The 18,869-nt window shown below is 39.8% G+C and overlaps 1 protein-coding gene and 1 long non-coding RNA gene across 3 annotated transcripts in view; one reads left to right on the plus strand and one right to left on the minus strand.

Moving 5' to 3' along the window:
* Positions 1-193: 193 nt before the first annotated feature.
* LOC141279313 (uncharacterized) lies at positions 194-2,442 on the minus strand. The gene is made up of 3 exons (XR_012333322.1): positions 2,406-2,442; positions 1,338-1,437; positions 194-312 (listed from the first exon to the last, which is right to left on the minus strand). It is a non-coding gene; the product is annotated as an uncharacterized lncRNA (long non-coding RNA).
* BUD13 (BUD13 homolog) overlaps positions 1,618-18,869 on the plus strand; it is a 310,306-nt gene continuing 293,054 nt past the window's right edge. The window contains exons 1-4 of one of the 2 annotated variants that reach the window (XM_019941854.3): positions 1,618-1,825; positions 3,796-3,889; positions 7,926-8,010; positions 14,213-15,049. In XM_019941854.3, coding sequence (XP_019797413.1) covers positions 1,683-1,825; positions 3,796-3,889; positions 7,926-8,010; positions 14,213-15,049 — 1,159 coding nt within the window. In that variant the 5' untranslated portion in view covers positions 1,618-1,682. The remainder of the gene's footprint in view (positions 1,826-3,795; positions 3,890-7,925; positions 8,011-14,212; positions 15,050-18,869) is intronic. The other variant, XM_019941853.3, reaches the window with a different exon arrangement.

An 18,869-nucleotide genomic window follows, 5' to 3' on the forward strand; every position in this document is an offset into this window, starting at 1 on the left:
CCAGTGGTTAAAAGTTCATGCTTCAGGGCAGTGACCTCCAAACCTGTTTTCTTATGTATATTTTCTGAACATGTGTTCCAAGATATGCGTATTTATTTATAAAGTATAACAATACTTTATTGACTAATAAACCTTAAAACGTGACAAAAATTTAACATATTGTGAGATAAGTAAAATACGCAATCTAATTCTTTTTCAAGAAATTTGGATTACCTCTTGCACCCCACTTTGTTAGCCTCTGCTCCCAAGGGTCATATGTTCTGGCTGTGTGAAGTTGGGCAACTTAACCTCTCCAAGCTTCAGTTTTCTCACCTGTAAGGTAAGGATAATAAAAGCATCTGAGAAATGTGAGGGTTAAATGAGATAATTCAAGTAAAGCTCTTAATGCCCACAGGAAGAAAAGTCTTCTCCCTAAACTTGAGTATTAGAATTCAGTCTCTCTCTAGGGACTTCCCTGGCGGTCCAGTGGTTAAGACTCCGCTTCCACTGCAGGGGTCACGGGTTCCATCTCTGGTTGGTGAACTAAATCCTGCATGCTGCCTGGCCAAAAAGTAAATTACCTGAGTTTTAAAAAATAAAACACTGAATGAAAAAAAAAAAAAATTCAATCTCTCTAGCTTCTCTCTTGCCATGTTGAAAATAGATCCAGGTCATTTTCATTGGAAATATACGCAAGAGATAGCTAGGGGCAACAAATATCAAATGTGGGTAAGATACATAGGTTAGAAACCTCCATATTTTTCATAGTAATTATATTGGGTTTGGAATTCCTGAATTCCTCTGTTGAATAGTTCTTTTTTGTTTTTAAAGGGCTTCAAATGCTTGGCTTTTTATTTATTTATTTTTGGCTGTGTTGGGTCTTCATTTCTGTGAAAGGGCTTTCTCTAGTTGCGGCAAGCGGGGGCCACTCTTCATCGCGGCCTCTCTTGTGGAGCACAGGCTCCAGACGCGCAGGCTCAGTAGTTGTGGCTCACGGGCCCAGTTGCTCCGCGGCATGTGGGATCTTCCCAGACCAGGGCTCGAACCCGTGTCCCCTGCACTAGCAGGCAGATTCTCAACCACTGCGCCACCAGGGAAGCCCTGTTGAATAGTTCTTGAAAGCCTATCAAAGCAGATTTCTCTCCACCTAAACATACTAATAAAAATAACTGACACACTATGCCAGATGCTGTTCAAAGCACTTTACACAGTAATATTAACCTAGTCCTTGCAACCATTGGGTTCGGTGTCATTTTTATCCCCATTTTGTTAAGTATGTTGCCCAAGGTCGTACAGTTAGGAAGTTATGGAAGCAGAACTCAAACTCAAGCTGCACTGCAGCTCCAGAGCCCCCGTACCTAACTACTGCTCTCTGGTCCTTCTGAAGCTGCTGGGGGCAGAGATCTTGTTGGGGTCGTGGCTGTAGCCTCGCGGCTACAACAGCGCTTGCTGCACGGTCTGTTGAATGACAGAATGGACAAAGATGAGAAACACGATTGTAACGTCAGAGGGATGTGAAGTGGGCCCGCAACGTGCGCGTGCCCCTCGTAAGCCCACAAACGCTCACACGAGACTCCCTGTCGGTTCCAAACACCCTCCCTCACTTCCGGTCCTGGCCCCGCCTCCCAGAGTCTTCGCGCTCCGTTTCGCGTTCAAGACTTTTGTCCGCAGCGTCGATCCGTCTCCCCGCCTTCGCTGCTGCCATGGCGGCAGCTCCGCCGCTCTCAAAGGCCGAATACCTGAAGCGTTATTTGTCTGGGGCAGATGCCGGCGTCGACGGGGGCTCTGAGTCCGGCCGCAAGCGTCGCAAAAAGCGGCCGAAGACTGGCGGGGCCGGCGGCAAGGGGTGAGTTGGCCCTGGCGGGGCGCGGTCCGCGCGGCTCGCCGCCCCTCACCTTCCCAGCTCCGCCCTCGGCCCGGCTCTTCCTGGGCTCCTCGCTGGCGGCCCCGAGGGGCCCAGCGCTCTTGATTGCTCGCCCGGCGCTGCCTGAGCCCAGAGTCCGCTCAGACCGCTCCTCGCGCCCCTGGGCAGTATCTTCGACGTATTCAGGCCTGGCTGTAACTTTCATTACTCTTTTCCCGCCTTTGTAGCATTCCGTCCTCTCCCTCAGAGAATGAATATGGTGCCCTGAGACTAAAGTGGTGAAGCAAATTCAGAGGTTCTGTGCGTGGATATTAAGGGCCCAGAACATGTCGGTGGGGATTCTCCAATGCCAAGGACTCCGGTCCTGAGTCGGAGACCTATGCTCACTTCCTGTTACTCTTCCTACTACTACTAACAATAACAACTAACGCTTATACAGTTCTTGTCATGTGCCAGGCACCGTTCTAAGTACTTTAGACCTAAACGAATTTATTTAAGCTTCATAACAGTACCATGAAGTAGATATTTTTGATACCCCCACTTTTCAAACGAGAAAACTTACGTGGCCCAGTGTACTGGGTTGAATAGTGCCCCTTCCCTCCAAGGCATGTCCACCCAGAACCTCAGAATGTGACATTGTTTAGAAATAGGGCCTTTGCTGTTGTAATTAGTTAAGATGAGGTCATAGTGGGTTAGGATGGACGCTGAATCCAATATGACTGGGGTTCTCTTAAGAAAAGGGAAATTTGGATACAGAAACAGACTTAGAGGGAAAACTACCACGTGAAGATGGAGGCTGAGACTGGACTGGATTTATGCTGACAATAGGGGTTACCAGAAGTGCGAGGAGTCAAGGAAAGGTCTTTCCCTAGAGCCTTACTGGCGGGCGTTGCCTTGCAGACACCTGATTCCAGACTTGAAGCCTCCAGAACTGTGAGAGAATACATTCCTGTTGTTCTAAGCCGCCCAGTTTGTGGTACTTTGTTAGGCAGCCCTAGGAAACTAATAATATACCCAATAAAGTCAAGTAGTTCCGAAGAACTAATCCATTTCCTCTCCTGGTTTGGTTGTTGTGTTATTCTTGCTTTCTGTCCCCTCTGACTTGTGTGGATTCCTTGGAGGCAGTGCCATGTAGTGAAATTAACTTGAGCTTTGGAGTAACACTGATTAGGCTTTGCGTCCTAGCTGTGCCACTTTATGGGCTGTGTGGCCTTGGGCAAGATATTTCATCTGTCTAAGCCTCAGTTTTTTCATCTTTAAAAATGAGAGTAAAACGGAATGATATCACTTATATTAAATGGTTGTTGTGATAAGTGATCTTGCCTTTTCAAATAATAACTGTTAATAATGACTGTTTATATTTATGTTTGTTACATAGTTTATCCGTGTAACAAACATTTATTGAGTATTTCCTATGCCAGTTTTTGCAGGGTGTTGAGGATATCACTGTGAGTGAGAGAGGCATAGTCCCTACTCTGATGGAGCTTATAGCTTAATGGGGATACAGCCTTTAAACAACTAATTACACAACTGGTTGATTTATTTCCTTTGTGATAAAGTATTCCAAGAATGAGTAATGGGGGTTCTTAGTTGGGGGAGGTAAGTGAAATAGTATTGGAAGGTCTGTGAAGGAAGTTATATATATGCTAGGATTTTAAGAATGCGTAAGAGTTTCCCAGTAAAGAATGAGAAGAGTAGGTCAGGCAGAGGGAAGGAACTGAGACGTGAAATTGATATGGAAAGGAATTTGGCCCATTGTAGGCACCAAAAGATGACTAGTGAGTAGTGAACTGAGGAGGCAGTGGTACAAGATAAAGTTGGCCATATTGGCAAAGAATGGACCATAGATCTTGTAGGATTTTGAGTTTTAGCCTAAAACCAAAGATAAGTGTTTGTAGGCTGTTATCCAAAAATGTTTCTTCTCTTTTGATCTTTTTATTTTTCACATTTAGAATGCGGATTGTGGATGATGACGTGAGCTGGACATCTATGTCAACCACTAAAACAGAAAAGGAGGAAGAGGAAGATGATGGAGATTTGCCTGTGGTGTGTATCTTTTGAGGCTGTGAGGACTTTGAAATGCAAGCCTCTCGATCTCGACTCCCAGTGCAGGGTAGATTCGTAAGGGGGAAAGTTGAGGGCAGAGAAGAGGTGACACTTTCCGGGAGCTATTTTAAAGTAGTCTTCTTTGCTGATGTCTATACACAGTCTTTGTATATGGAGGGCTCCATCTGCTTGGAAACAGGAACTGATCACAGAGAGGCAGGATTCCTCAGTGTCGGTGATAGAGCCATGGTTAGAATTCACCATGGTTCAATTTGTTGGAACCTACCTTAAAAATAACGTTCAGGTTCAATCAAAGGAAACTTTTTAATTGCTCATTTTATTTCCTGATTCAACTAAGCTTTAAATTATATGCTCTTGCCTAAGTACAGGAGATATGTAGATTAAGAGAACATAGTGTCTGTGCTTTACAGGTCATACTCTACAATGGGAGACTGAATTTCAAATGACAATATGATGAATGTTGGAGATAAGAGTTCACATATGTACCAGGTGCCATTAGAACACAAGGGAGGTAGCATACTTTTTATTCCACTGGGAAATTCCATGAAGGATGGAAATATCTGAATTGAATTTTAAAGGATGAGTAAGAGCCAGGTGGGTAAAAGCATAGGCAAATAAGTTAGCATTGGTGTGGTCATGGAACCTTGCTCAGAATTGCTGAGAAACAAGGTGAAAAGGAGAGCTGTTGATAGGCTGTATTATACTAAAAGGTTGTAAAGGTGAATTCCAGATGAGTATGTTTAATGTTAATCCCCAGCATATTCTATAATATTGATAGATTATTTAAAAGAAGGTTTGTTAGTAATTAGAAGGGAAATAGTGATCGTAAGGAGCCAATTTAGTTTCAGTCAGAATGAATTACTGAAGCCTAGTTAATGTTTATAACATTTGTTGTTATTTTTAAATTTTATTTATTTATTTTTTAAAAATTAATTTATTTATTTATTCATTTTTTTTTTTGGCCTTGTTGGGTCTTCGTTGCTACGCACAGGCTTTCTCTAGTTGAGGCGAGCGGGGGCGACTCTTCATTGCGGTGCGCAGGCTTCTCATGGCGGTGGCTTCTCTTGTTGCGGAGCACGGGCTCTAGGCGCGCGGGCTTCAGTAGTTGTGGCGTGCGGGCTTCAGTAGTTGTGGCTCACGGGCTCTAGAGCACAGGCTCAGTAGTTGTGGTGCATGGGCTCAGTTGCTCCGCGGCATGTGGGATCCTCCTGGACCAGGGCTCAAACCCGTGTCCCCTGCATTGGCAGGCGGACTCTCAACCACTGTGCCACCAGGAAGCCCTATTTTTTTATTTTATGAAAGCAATACATGTTTATTGTAGAATATTTTGGAATTGTAAGAACGTTTAACTTTTAAAAAGAATATATAATCACTTTTACTGTGACCATCCAGAGATGACAACTGCTAACGTTTAGATGCTTTAATTCATAGATTGTAATACTTGTATTTTATTTATTTTTTCAAATATAATTGGGGTTATACTATACATATGGTTTTGGAGCCTGCTCTTTCACTTAATAGTTATGTTGTCAATACTTTAGTAAGACTTTAAAAAATTCTTTGAGAATGTGACTTTTAATGGTTGCATAGTAGCTCAATACACATATTAATTTAATCTGTCTTATTACTGGCTGTATGGGTTGTTTCCTGTTTTAAAATATCGTAATGATTTAATAAACATTTTGGACATAAATCATTGTAAGAATCCATTTATTTCTTTATTCCTATGAAGTGAAATCAATAGGTTAGCGAGTATGGTCATTTTAGGTGTTTCCCATATTGCTTTCCAAAAGGTGGTATGAATTTGCACTCCCACTAGAGGTGTATGGGAATGTCAGTTTCCCCATTTCTTCATCAATATTGGAGCATTATTCACATCAACAAAGCAACTGCAAACCTATGTCAATTTGGCAGGTGAACAGTGGTATCCATATTCTTTGAAAAAATAGTAAAATGAATGATTTTTCATATGTTTATTGGCCTTTTGTATTTTATGAATTTCTTGTATTTGTCCATTTTTTTAGAAACTTGGAGTTTTTATTTTTTTCATTGATTTATTTGATATTTGTATAATAGGAATATATTATCTGTTTTACATGCCGTAGGTATATTTTGTCATTTGCCTCTTCATTTATAATAGTTTTTGATATTTAAAAATTTTGATTTTTTGTAGTCAGGTCTGTTAATTTTCCTTCATAATATTGTCTTTTGCTCTTATGATTGTCCCAAAACCTACCTAAAGGAAGCTTTAGCCCCACTGCTAGACTCTATGCTTGTTACAACAGACCTTGGTTATTGAATTCATTTTTGTTACTCCAAGATTATCACAACCAATAATTAGGACAACCACAGTAGTAGTGGCAGCACAAGATTAACAGGTGTAATTTACCATGTACCAAGCACTGCTAAGCTTACATGAATTATCTGTTGAATCCTCATAGCAATCCTTTGATCCTGCTTTTACAAATGAGGAAATTGAGGCTTAGAGAGCATAATTTGCCAAAGGTTATACAAATATTAAGGGGCAAAGCTGGGAATTTAGATCTCAATTCATCTTGTTTTTTTAAAAATAAATTTATTTATTTATTTATTTTGGGCTGCATTGGGTCTTTGTTGCTGCATGCAGGCTTTTCTCTAGTTGCGGCGAGCGGGGGCTACTCTTTGTTGTGGTGCACGGGCTTCTCATTGCGGTGGCTTCTCTTGTTGTGGACCACGGGCTCTAGGCGCACGGGCTTCAGTAGTGGTGGCATGCAGGCTCAGTAGTTGTGGCTCGTGGTCTCTAGAGCACAGGCTCAGTAGTTGTGGTGCACGGGCTTAGTTGCTCCGCAGCATGTGGGATGTGCCGGGACCAGGGCTCGAACCCGTGCCTCCTGCGTTGGCAGGCGGATTCTTAACCACTGTGCCACCAGGGAAGCCCCATCTTGTTTGAAAGCCTGTGTTTTTAATGCCCAGTGAGAGATCTCAAAACTAGGTTACATGAAGAATGATGGTAGGATCTTGGGAGAAGAGAAGAAGTAGAGGGGAATTCAAACCTGGGTTTGAGTTTCAGTTGTGCCACTTTCTAGGTTGAGAAAGTTACTTAACTTCTCTGAGCCATAGTTTGCTCTTTGTAGTGTGGAGCCTTTCTTTCCAGGGCTTTTGTGAGGATAAAGTGAGATAATATAAGTAAAGCACAAAACATAGTGCCTTGCTCATAGTTGCTACTGTGTAATTAGAATTTATTATGCCAGCCATCTTTGAAGGTCTGTCATGTGGAAAGGGGATCAGTTGCATCAGAGGTAGGACTAGGGTGGATGGAAAGAAGTTATAGGAAGGTAGATATGGGTCCAATGAAACTAAAAACTTTCTAGCCCCAAAGTGCAGTGGACTGCCTTGTAACATGAGTTCCATGTCAGTGAATTAGTTCCCTGTCAGGGAGGGACTATGTGAGTGATCATTTATCAGGTATACTGTAGAGAAGATTCCAAGTTTGTTTGGGAATTTGGATGATATGAAATATGGTCTTATCCCTTAAAAATTCTATGAGTCTGTGTACATTTTATTGACTTCTTTTGGTTGGATACTAGAAAAACTGTCATTGTGACTACCTACAATAAGAAAGTTTTCATAAGGAGTCCAAAGCCCTTAATGAATGATAGGATGACAGGAAACCTGCCTGTGTTTTCACTCTGAATGTAAAAGTAAAAGGGTAAAAGGAGTTTAGCTTTTAGCTTACAAGTGGCAGTTGTATACCTGGCACATTAATAAGGAGGTATGTAATGAAAGAAATTAACCTCTGGAGGGAAATTGATTAGTCAGAGAAAGATCTATAGTTAAACCATCCAGTGCCAATCACATGTTTATGGAGCAAATGTAACTGAGGACCAGTACCTGTTTCTTCATGGCCGTTTTGGGTCTTCGTGTGCCGTGTATTATTAGGAATGGAATAGTCGTAGCTTCAGGTTCTTGAGACAACAACAGTGTTGCTTGGCTGGATCCTGTGGATTTCCTTAACGTATTGTTCTCACTCCCACAGGTGGCTGAGTTTGTGGATGAGCGACCAGAAGAGGTAAAGCAGATGGAAGCCTTTCGTTCCAGTGCCAAATGGAAGCTTCTGGGAGGTGAGTTCCAACAATAGGTAAATCTGAATTTCCCATTTATAGGAGAAGGCTTTTTTCTTTTTTAATTGAAGTATAGTCTACAAGATTGTTTTAGTTCTAGGTGTACAGCAAGGTGATTCAGATATATATATATATATATCTTTTTTCAGATTATTTTCCATTATAGGTTATTATAAGATATTGAATATAGTTCCCTGTGCTATACAGTAAATCCTTGTTGCTTATCTATTTTAGGTACAGTTGTTTGTATCTGTTAATTCCATATTCCTAAATTATCCCTTCCCCCCTTACCCTTTGGTAACCATAAGTTTGTTTTCTATGTCTGTGAATCTGTTTCTGTTTTGTATATAGATTCATTTGTATTATTTTTTAGATTCCACATATAAATTATATCATATAATATTTGTCTTTTTCTGACTTACTTAGTATGATATTCTCTAGGTCCATCCATGTTGCTGCAAGTGGCAATGTTTCATTCTTTTTTATGGCTGAGTAATATTTCGTTTTGTGTGTGTGTGTGTGTGTGTGTGTGTGTGTGTGTGTGTGTGTGTGTGTGTCTATCTCACAGCTTCTTAAACCAGTAGTCTCTTGACGGACACTTGGGTTGTTTCCATGTCTTGGCTATAGAAATAGTGCTGCTGTGAACATTGGGGTGCATGTATGTTTTTGAATTAGTATTTTTATTGTTTCCAGATATATACCCAGGAGTGGAATTGCTGGATCATATGGTAGTTCTATTTTTAGTTTTTTAAGGAGCCTCCATACTGTTTTCCACAGTGGCTGCACCAATTTACATTCCCACCAACAGTGGAGGAGGGTTCCCTTTTTCCACATGCTCTCTAACATTTGTTATTGGTAGACTTTTTGATGATAGCCATTCTGACAGGTGTGAGGTGATACATCATTGTGGTTTTGGTTTGTATTTCTCTAATAATTAGGGATGTTGAGCATCTTTTCATGTGCCTTTTAGCCATCTGTATGTCTTCTTTGGAAAAATGTCTATTCAGGTCTTCTTCCCATTTTTTGATTGGGTTGTTTTTTTGATATTGAGTTGTATGAGTTGTTTGTGTATTTTGGATATTAATACCTTAGTGGTCGCATCATTTGCAAATATTTTCTCCTATTCCATAGGTTGTCTTTTAGTTTTGTTGATGGTTTCCTTTGTTGTGTAAAACCTTTTAAGTGTAATTAGGTCCCATTTGTTTATTTTTGCTTTTATTTCTTTTGCCTAAGGAGACTGAGCTGAGAAAATATTGCTACAATTTAGTCAAAGAATGTTTCACCTATGTTCTCTTCTAGGAGTTTTGTGGTTTTAGGTCTTGCATTTAGATCTTTAAACCATTTGAGTTTATCTTTGTATATGGTGTGAGGGAATGTTCTAATTTCATTGTTTTACATTTGGCTGTCTGGTTTTCCCAGCACCGCTTGTTGAAGAGACTGTCTTTTCTCCATTATATATTCTTGCCTCCTTTGTCATAGATTAATTGACCATAGGTGTGTGGGTTTATTTCTAGCTCTCTATTCTGTTCCATTGATCTGTGTGTCTGTTTTTGTGCCAGTACCATGCTGCTTTGATTACTGTAGCTTTGTAGCATAGTTTGAAGTCTGGGAGGGTTATACCTCCAGCTTGATTATTTTTTTCTCAGGACTGCTTTCACAATTCTGGGTCTTTTGTGGTTTGATATAAATTTTAAGATTACTTGTTCTAGTTCTACGAAAAATGTCATGGGTACTTCGATAGGGATTGCATTAAATCTGTAGATTGCTTTGGGTAGTATGGCCATTTTAACAATATTAATTCTTCCAATCTAAGAGCACAGAATATCTTTCCATTTCTTTGAATCATCTTCAGTTTCCTTTGTCAGTGTTTTATAGTTTTCAGCATATAGGTCTTTCACCTCCTTGGTTAAGTTTATTCCCAGGTAATTTTTTTTTAATGCTGTTTTAACCAGGATTTTTTTTTTTACCTTCTCTTTCTGATGTTTCATTGTTAGTGTAAAAGAAATGCAACAGATATCTGTATATTAATCTTATATCCTGCTATCTTGCTGAATTCATTTATTAGTTCTAATCATTTTTGTGTGGTGGCTTTAGGGTTGTCTATGTAGAGTATCATGTCACAGTTTTATTTTTTCTTTCCAGTTTGGATAGGTTTTATTTCTTTTTCTTGTCTGATTGCTGTGGCTAGGACTTCTAATACTATGTTGAATAGAAGTGGTGAGAGTGAGCATCCTTGTCTTTTTCCTGAATTTAGGGGGAAAGCTTTCAGTTTTTCACTGTTGAGTATTATAGCTCCATTGGCTATGAAGTAAGTGCCAGTTATCAAAGGTAATCACATGACCTAGACAAAAGATTCTTTTCAATATGAATATAATCCTGTGTGTAAATGATTTGCTGAGCTAGAAAATGTGAACTGCAAAATAGCATTGCTATCTGGTTCACATCAAGACACAATATGTTTATTTCTTTACATGAAAACTGCATATTTGCTTTTTCATACAAATCAGGCCCACTGAATGGAGACAGCTTTAGATCTTTTGACATTTGAACTACATAGCCTGGGGGGCCTTTGTAGAGACTTTTATATTTTATAATTCTCACTTAAAGTATTATCTCTGTGTAAAACTTTTTTTTTTTTTTTTTTTGCGGTACACGGGCCTCTCACTGCTGTGGCCTCTCCCACTGCAGAGCACAGGCTCCAGACGCGCAGGCTCAGCGGCCATGGCTCACGGGCCCAGCCGCTCCACGGCATGTGGGATCTTCCTGGACCGGGTCACGAACCCATGTCCCCTGCATCGGCAGGCGGACTCTCAACCACTGCACCACCAGGGAAGCCCTGTGTAAAACTTTTGAATTGCTCTTCCTGATGGTTACTCATCTCTTACTCAGAAGTGTCTTTTTTTTTTTTTTAATTGAAGTATAGTTGATTTACAGTGTTGTGTTAATTCCTGCTGTACAGCAGAGTGATTCAATTATATATACATTCTTTTTTATATTGTTTGCCATTATGGTTTATTACAGGATATTGAATATAGTTCCCTGTGATATATAGTAGGAAAAAAAAAGTATTATACTTTCTGCCTTTAGGTTAATTATCCTAAAATTCTGATTAGAAAAAAAATGCATAACAAAAGTGACAGTTGGCTATGGGTTTGTCATAAATGGCTTTTATTGTGTTGAGATATGTCCCCTTTCTACCCACTTTGGTGAGAGTTTTTGTCATGAATGGGTGTTGGCTTTTGTCAAATGCGTTTTCTTTGTCTACTGAAACGATCATGTTTTTTTTTGGTTTTGTTTTCGTTTTTGTTTTTGCGGTACGCGGGCCTCTCACTGTTGTGGCCTCTCCCATTGTGGAGCACAGGCTCCGGACGCGCAGGCTCAGCAGCCATGGCTCACGGGCCCAGCCGCTCCGTGGCATGTGGGATCTTCCTGGACCGGGGCACGAACCCGTGTCCCCTGTATTGGCAGGCGGACTCTCAACCACTGCACCACCAGGGAAGCCCGATCATGTGTTTCTGTCTTTCCTTTTGTTAATGTGGTGTATCACACTGATTGATTTGATTTGTGTATGTTGAACCATCCTTTGTGACCTTGGATTGCATCCAACTTGATCATGCTTGATCATGGTGTATGATCCTTTTTATGTATTGTTGGATTTGAGGGAAGCCTTTTTTTTCTATCCTACACTTTTCTTTTTAGATGAATGCATAGTTTATTTTAGTGTGTCACTGATCCTGAAAAATACAGTGAAAAAGAATTCGGAACTTATTCAGAGGTAGTAAGATATGAGAACTGAGAGACCAAGTATTCCACTTTTTCTTATATTTTGGTTTTAGGGTTACTGAGGTCAGGAAGTGACTCATTTGGGTGTCTTTCAGCACCCACTCCTTTCTGGCCCAGAATAGGAGAGCACTTAGTATATATTTGGAGGAGTTTATGAGAATCTGAGGAACAGAATTTGGAGACTAAAGCAACCTCTGTCCTCTACCAGGTTGAAGTGACACATGTATGGGCCAAGGATCAATGTTTTCTATCTTCTCTTTTTGTATTAATAAATCTTTCTTTGTTCTTCCCTTAATTATTGGTATTTTGCAGCACATTATCCTCCATTTGCCACTCTACACCCTCTCCCTAGGCTAGTAATTTAACTATCTATTTAAAACATTTTTTGAGTTCTTGAGAGTTTGGTAAAGGACATTTGTTATGTCTGAGCAGAAATGAGACCTAGTCTTATTTGCCCTAGTATTCCCTCTGCCCAGCACAAAGAGTTGCCATTAAGACATATTTCTTGAATTTCTAATAGGTATTTGATTCTTACAGCCTACTGCTCTTTGGTAAATCATCACTTGGGGCTTAGCAGTCATTTCCCCTTTTCCAAAAACTTGGTGGTAGGTCTGCTTACTAAGGGACACAGACTAAGAAATACTTGGTCCCAGTGAGTCACAGCCCTGGTCCCAGCAGTCATTTGGGCTCTGTGTGGCCAGTGGAAGAGTGCTGATTTTTACCCTCTCTGTTCCATTCTCACATAAGGAAGGATCTTGCTTCTTGATAGTTAACTCCTGTTTACCCTTGATGCTTGTTCCCTTTCACATACGGAGGGTAGAAGAATTAACTCCTAAACAGAATTTATTCTTTCTGTGTTATACTTTATGCCTTTAGGTTAATTATCCTAAAACTATGATTAGAAAAAAATGCATAACAAAAGTGACAATTGGCTATTGGTTAATGACCACCTTTGCCTCAATTTTTAGTACATCATTATTATGTTTGATGAATGAAAACTTTATTATCAGTATTATTTTATCAGAATCCTGTTCACTCATATCTATTATTTTCTGCCTTATCGTGTGGCTGTGTTTCCAGTCTTCTTCACAATCTTTTTTTCAGAGAGAATCTTCTGATTTCCATATCTGTAGGTCTAGGAAGTGACACACAGAGACACACACACACACAAACATAAACGTGCATAGTTGTTTTTCATTTGCCTCACCCTCACTGGCCCATTGGTTACTGGAAATATCCTGACTGATCTCTGACCCTTACTTCCTTTTTATAAATATCATGGAATTTATCAACCTCATGGATTAGACTTACTGTCAGGTACCCCACAGATATCAGTACTTTTCTCTGAGGGGTGGATTCCAGTCAGAGGATCCTATTCTCCAAAGTAAAGGAGCTGACTTCGTTTCATTCATCCATTTAACAAGTATTCATTGGGTCCTACCCAACTTTTATTTGTGTTTGTATTTTCTTTGTTTAGGGAGCTCAGTGATGAGAAATAGAGGGGGAAGAGAAACTGGATTTTGGAACTGTCCTGATTTGCTATAAACATTTCATTCTGTTATGCCTTTGAATATTGAAAGTCTCAAATGCTTTCCTTTTCAAAGATTGCACATGGACTCTGGAGTCAAACAAATCTGGATTTGGATATTCATTCCACCACTTACTAGCAGGATCACTTTGGCAAACTACTTAATCTTGCTGAGTATCAACTTCTTCATCTATAAAATAGGGATAACAGTGTTTATCTCCTAGGCTTGTTATGAGAATTAAATGAGATAATCTATATAAATAATGGGCATGCAGTAGGTGATCAGTAAATGCTGATCCTTTCTTTCTGGTGCTCTCCCCAACTCTAATAAAGAGCATGATGGCATGGATTAAATAATTAACAGCATTTCATTTTGATGTGGCACAGATTTAGTCAATTTGCCTTTTGAAAGAAGAGTGGATACAAACTGTGAATTATCTAGGCTAAATATCAGTAGGAGCTTCTGATGGGGAACTCTGTACAAATAAGGTTTTGGGAAGAACATTGGATTGGGGGTTAGAAGGCCGGAGTTCTAGCCTGTCTCTTCATCTTAGTAGCTATGACCCCTAGGTAAGAAATCACTTAGTTCCCTGGAGTCTGTGTTTTCATGTCTGTAAAGCAAGGATACCTGCCCTGCTTACCTAACAAGATGTAACATGAAAAATACATTTAAAATACTTTGCAGATTTATGACTTGGTAGGCAAACATGAGAGATTATTCTTAGGATGTACATGAGTGCTGGTTTACTACCCCCAAGTAAGAGTTGTGCATACCTTTTGGGCTTTCTGAGTAGTTTTGAGATGTATCCTGCTGGGGCATCTTTTGAAACTTTGGTTACAGGGGTGAACAGAGCATTTGTAGGAATCTGACTTTTTGCTATTTCTTTTTAGGCCACAGTGAAGATCTGCCCTCACACAGACATTCCCGTCATGATACCCCGGATTCATCTCCTTCTAGGCGGGTCCGTCATGACACCCTGGATTCATCTCCTCCTAGAAGGGTCTGTTATGACACCCTGGATTCATCTCCTCCCAGGAGGGTCCGTCATGACCCCCTGGATTCATCTCCTCCTAGGACGGTCTGTCATGACACCCCGGATTCATTGCGTCCTAGGAGGGTCCGTCATGATACCCCGGATTCATCTCCTAGGAGGGTCCGTCACGATACCCCGGATTCATCTCCTCCTAGGAGGGTCTGTCATGATTCCCCAGATCCATCTCCCCCCAGGAGGGCCCATCATGACTCAGACCCATCTCCCCCAAGGAGGGCCCGTCATGATTCACCAGATCCTTTTCCCATCAGGAAGCCTTACCATCATTCTTCAGGTGTATCTCCTAGGAGGGCCCGTCATGACACACCAGATCCATCTCCACCTAGGAGAGCCCACCACAATTCCTCAGATAACTCTCCTCGCAGAAGGGCCCATAACAGCTCCCCTGACACAGCTCAGCCTAGAAGGACTCTTGACTCTGTGGACACACCACAGCTCAGGAGGGCCCGTCATAATTCCCCTGACTTGGCTTCTAATGTCCCTCATTCACTGCCCAGAACCAAAAGCAGTAAAGCCCCAGAAAGTTCTAGTAAAACTTCTCCACATCGGAAGGGGCCAGGACCTTCTCATCTATCACTCCCAAAGAACAGCAAGTATGAATATGACTCGGAACTCTCTCCTCCACGGAAAAAGCAAGCAAAATCCCGTTTTGGAAGTAAGCAGCATGATTCTAAAGGTGAGCATTTGATTGTCCATGAGAGACACTTGTTCCTGAGGCACTTTCTTTTGGACATTTTAGTTGCTTTATTAGGTATTTGTGATCTTCAGAAATGAGAATGGAGCTTTGGAGAAGTTTTAAAAACTGGAGGGAAGTGGTGACAGGTTGGGCTGAGGAGAGTTAAAAATTTATAGTGGCAGGGAGGAAATTTTTATATATCCTTTTGTTTATTCTCCCCACCTCATATAAAGATATTACATACATGTTTGTTGCATGTATAGAATGCAGAAATGTAGAAAAAGGTCATACAAAATTCTGTCATTCAGAGGCAGCCACTGCTAGTGTTGTAACCAATGTCCTTTTAGTCTTTTTTTTTTCTTTTCATTTCTGATGTAGTTGAGACTTGTCTAGGCAGTAAATACATATTGCATGTGTAATCTTGCCTGTTGTTTTACACTTAACATTATCTTCCCCATGTCGTAAAACATCTCTTTGTTAATATAATTTATGTTGGTGTTTACTTAACCATTTCCCTAATGTTGCACATTTTAGGTTATTTCTAAACCTTTTCTTTTATAATTCTATAATGGACATCCTTATACATAAACTGTTGCCCTGTTCTGAATTATTTCCTTATCTACTTCTAGATAGATTTCTGGGGAATTGAAGTACTTGTAGATATGTTTCCTAGGAAACTAAGTACAATAGAAATGGATTTATTGGGTCAGAGGGTTCTGTGCTTTTAGGACTGTTGATATGTATTGCAGATTGCTTTTGGGGAAGGTGATTTGTGATGCTTATGTCTACGATTCACAGCTGTGTGGTGAAATTTGTTTACTCCATCTTTTGTCCCTAGGTACTATTTTAATTTTTAAATTCAAATACATTTTTATACTTTAGTCTGAGGACATGAGAATATAATCCAGGTAGTTTTAAGTTTCACCACACCACTGAGACCTGAGTGCAATTTGTTTTTTGCCCACTCTGTGTATGGATAAATATGACACAGATGATAGCCTCATCCACCAGAGGGCAGACAGCAGAAGCAAGAAGAACTACAGTTCTGCAGCCTGTGGAATGTAAAGCACGTTCACAGAAAGACAGACAAAATGAAAAGGCAGAGGACTAGGTACCAGATGAAGCAACAAGATAAAACCCCAGAAAAACAACTAAGTGAAGTGGAGATAGGCAACCTTCCAGAAAAAGAATTCAGAATAATGATAGTGAAGATGATCCAGGACCTTGGAAAAAGAATGGAGGCAAAGATCGAGGAGATGGAAGAAATGTTTAACAAAGACCTAGAAGAAATAAAGAACAAACAAACAGAGATGAACAGTACAATAACTGAAATGACAAATACACCAGAAGGGATCAATAGCAGAATAACTGACGCAGAAGAATGGATAAGTGACCTGGAAGACAGAATGGTGGAATTCACTGCCGCAGAACAGAATAAAGAAAAAAGAATGAAAAGAAATGAAGACAGCCTACGAGACCTCTGGGACGACATTAAAGGCAACAACATTCGCATTATATGGGTCACAGAAGGAGAAGAGAGAAAGGACCCGAGAAAATATTTGAAGAGATTATAGTCGAAAACTTCCCTAACATGGGAAAGGAAATAGCCACCCAAGTCCAGGAAGTGCAGAGAGTCCCAGGCAGGATAAACCCAAGGAGAAACATGCCGAGACACAGAATAATCAAATTAACAAAAATTAAAGACAAAGAAAAATTATTGAAAGCAACAAGGGAAAAATGACAAATAACATACAAGGGAACTCCCGTAAGGTTAAGCAGCTGATTTCTTAGCAGAAACTCTACAAGCCAGAAGGGAGTGGCACAATATATTTGAAGTGATGAAAGGGAAGAACCTACAACCAAGATTACCCAGCAAGGATCTCATTCAGTAAGTGGGAAACACAAGAAAAGAAAGGGACCTACAAAAACTAACCCAAAACAATTAAGAAAATGGTAATAGGAACATACATATCGATAATTACCTTAAATGTGAATGGACTAAATGCTCCAACCAGAAGACACAGGCTCACTGAATAGATACAAAAACAAGACCCATATATATGCTATGTCTACAAGAGACCCACTTCAGACATAGGGACACATACAGAATGAAAGTGAGGGGATGGAAAAAGATATTCTATGCAAATGGAAATCAAAAGAAAGCTGGAGTAGCAGTACTCATATCAGATAAAGTAGACTTTAAAATAAAGAATGTTACAAGAGACAAGGAAGGACACTACATAATGATCAAGGGATCAATCCAAGAAAAAGATATAACAATTATAAATATATATGCAGCCAGCATACGAGCACCTCAGTACATTAGGCAAATGCTAACAGTTATAAAAGAGGAAATCGACTGTAACACAGTAATAGTGGGGGACTTTAACACCTCACTTACACCAATGGACAGATCATCCAGAGAGAAAATTAATAAGGAAATAACAATCTTTAAATAACACAATAGACCAGAGAGATTTAATTGATATTTATAGGACATTCCATCCAAAAACAGCAGATTACACTTTCTTCTCAAGTGCACACGGAACAGTCTCCAGGATAGATCACATCTTGGGTCACAAATCAAACTCAGTAAATTTAAGAAAATTGAAATCATATCAAGCATCTTTTCCGACCACAATGCTATGAGATTAGAAATAAATTACAGGGAAAAAACTGTAAAAAACACAAACACATGGAGGCAAACAATACATTACTAAAAAACCAAGAGATCACTGAAGAAATCAAAGAGGAAATCAAAAAATACCTAGAGACAAGTGACAACAAAAACACGACGATCCAAAACCTATGAGATGCAGCAAAAGCAGTTCTAAGAGGGAAGTTTATAGCAATGCAATCGTACCTCAGGAAACAAGAAAAATCTCAAATAAACAATCTAACCTTACACCTAAAGGAACTAGGGAAAGAACAAACAAAACCCAATGTTAGTAGAAGGAAAGAAATCATAAAGAACAGAGCAGAAATAAATGAAATAGAAACAAAGAAAACAATAGCAAAAATCAATAAAACGAAAAGCTCGTTCTTTGAGAAGATAAAATTGATAAACCTTTAGCCAGACTCATCAAGAGAAAGAGGGAGAGGACTCAAATCAATAAAATTAGAAATGAAAAAGAAGTTACAACGGACACCGCAGAAATACAGAGCATCATAAGAGACTACTACAGGCTACTCCATGCCAATAAAATGGACAACCTGGAAGAAGTGGACAAATTCTTAGAAAGGTATATAACCTTCCAATACTGAACCAGGAAGAATTAGAAAATATGAACAGACCAATCACAAGTAATGAAATTGAAACTGTGATTAAAAATCTTCCAACAAAAGTCCAGGACCAGATGGCTTCTATCGTCTTCTATTCTATCAAACATTTAGAGAAGAGCTAACACCCATCCTTCTCAAACTCTTCCAAAAAATTGCAGAGGAAGGAACCCTCCCAAACTCATTCTACAAGGCCACCATCACCCTGATACCAAAACCAGACAAGGATGTCACAAAAAAAGAAAACCACAGGCCAATATCACTGATGAACATAGATGCAAAAATCCTCAACAGAATACTAGCAGACAGAATCCAGCAGCACATTAAAAGGAACATACACCACGATCAAGTGGGATTTATCCCAGGGATGCAAGATTCTTCAATTTACGCAAATCAATCAATGTGATACACCATATTAACAAATTGAAGGAGGAAAACTGTATGATCATCTCAATAGATGAAGGAAAAGCTTTCGACAAAATTCCACACCCATTTATGATAAAAACTCTCCAGAAAGTGGGCATAGAAAGAACCTACCTCA

This window comes from Tursiops truncatus, chromosome 8 (assembly GCF_011762595.2).
Source record: "Tursiops truncatus isolate mTurTru1 chromosome 8, mTurTru1.mat.Y, whole genome shotgun sequence".
Taxonomy (NCBI): domain Eukaryota; kingdom Metazoa; phylum Chordata; class Mammalia; order Artiodactyla; family Delphinidae; genus Tursiops; species Tursiops truncatus.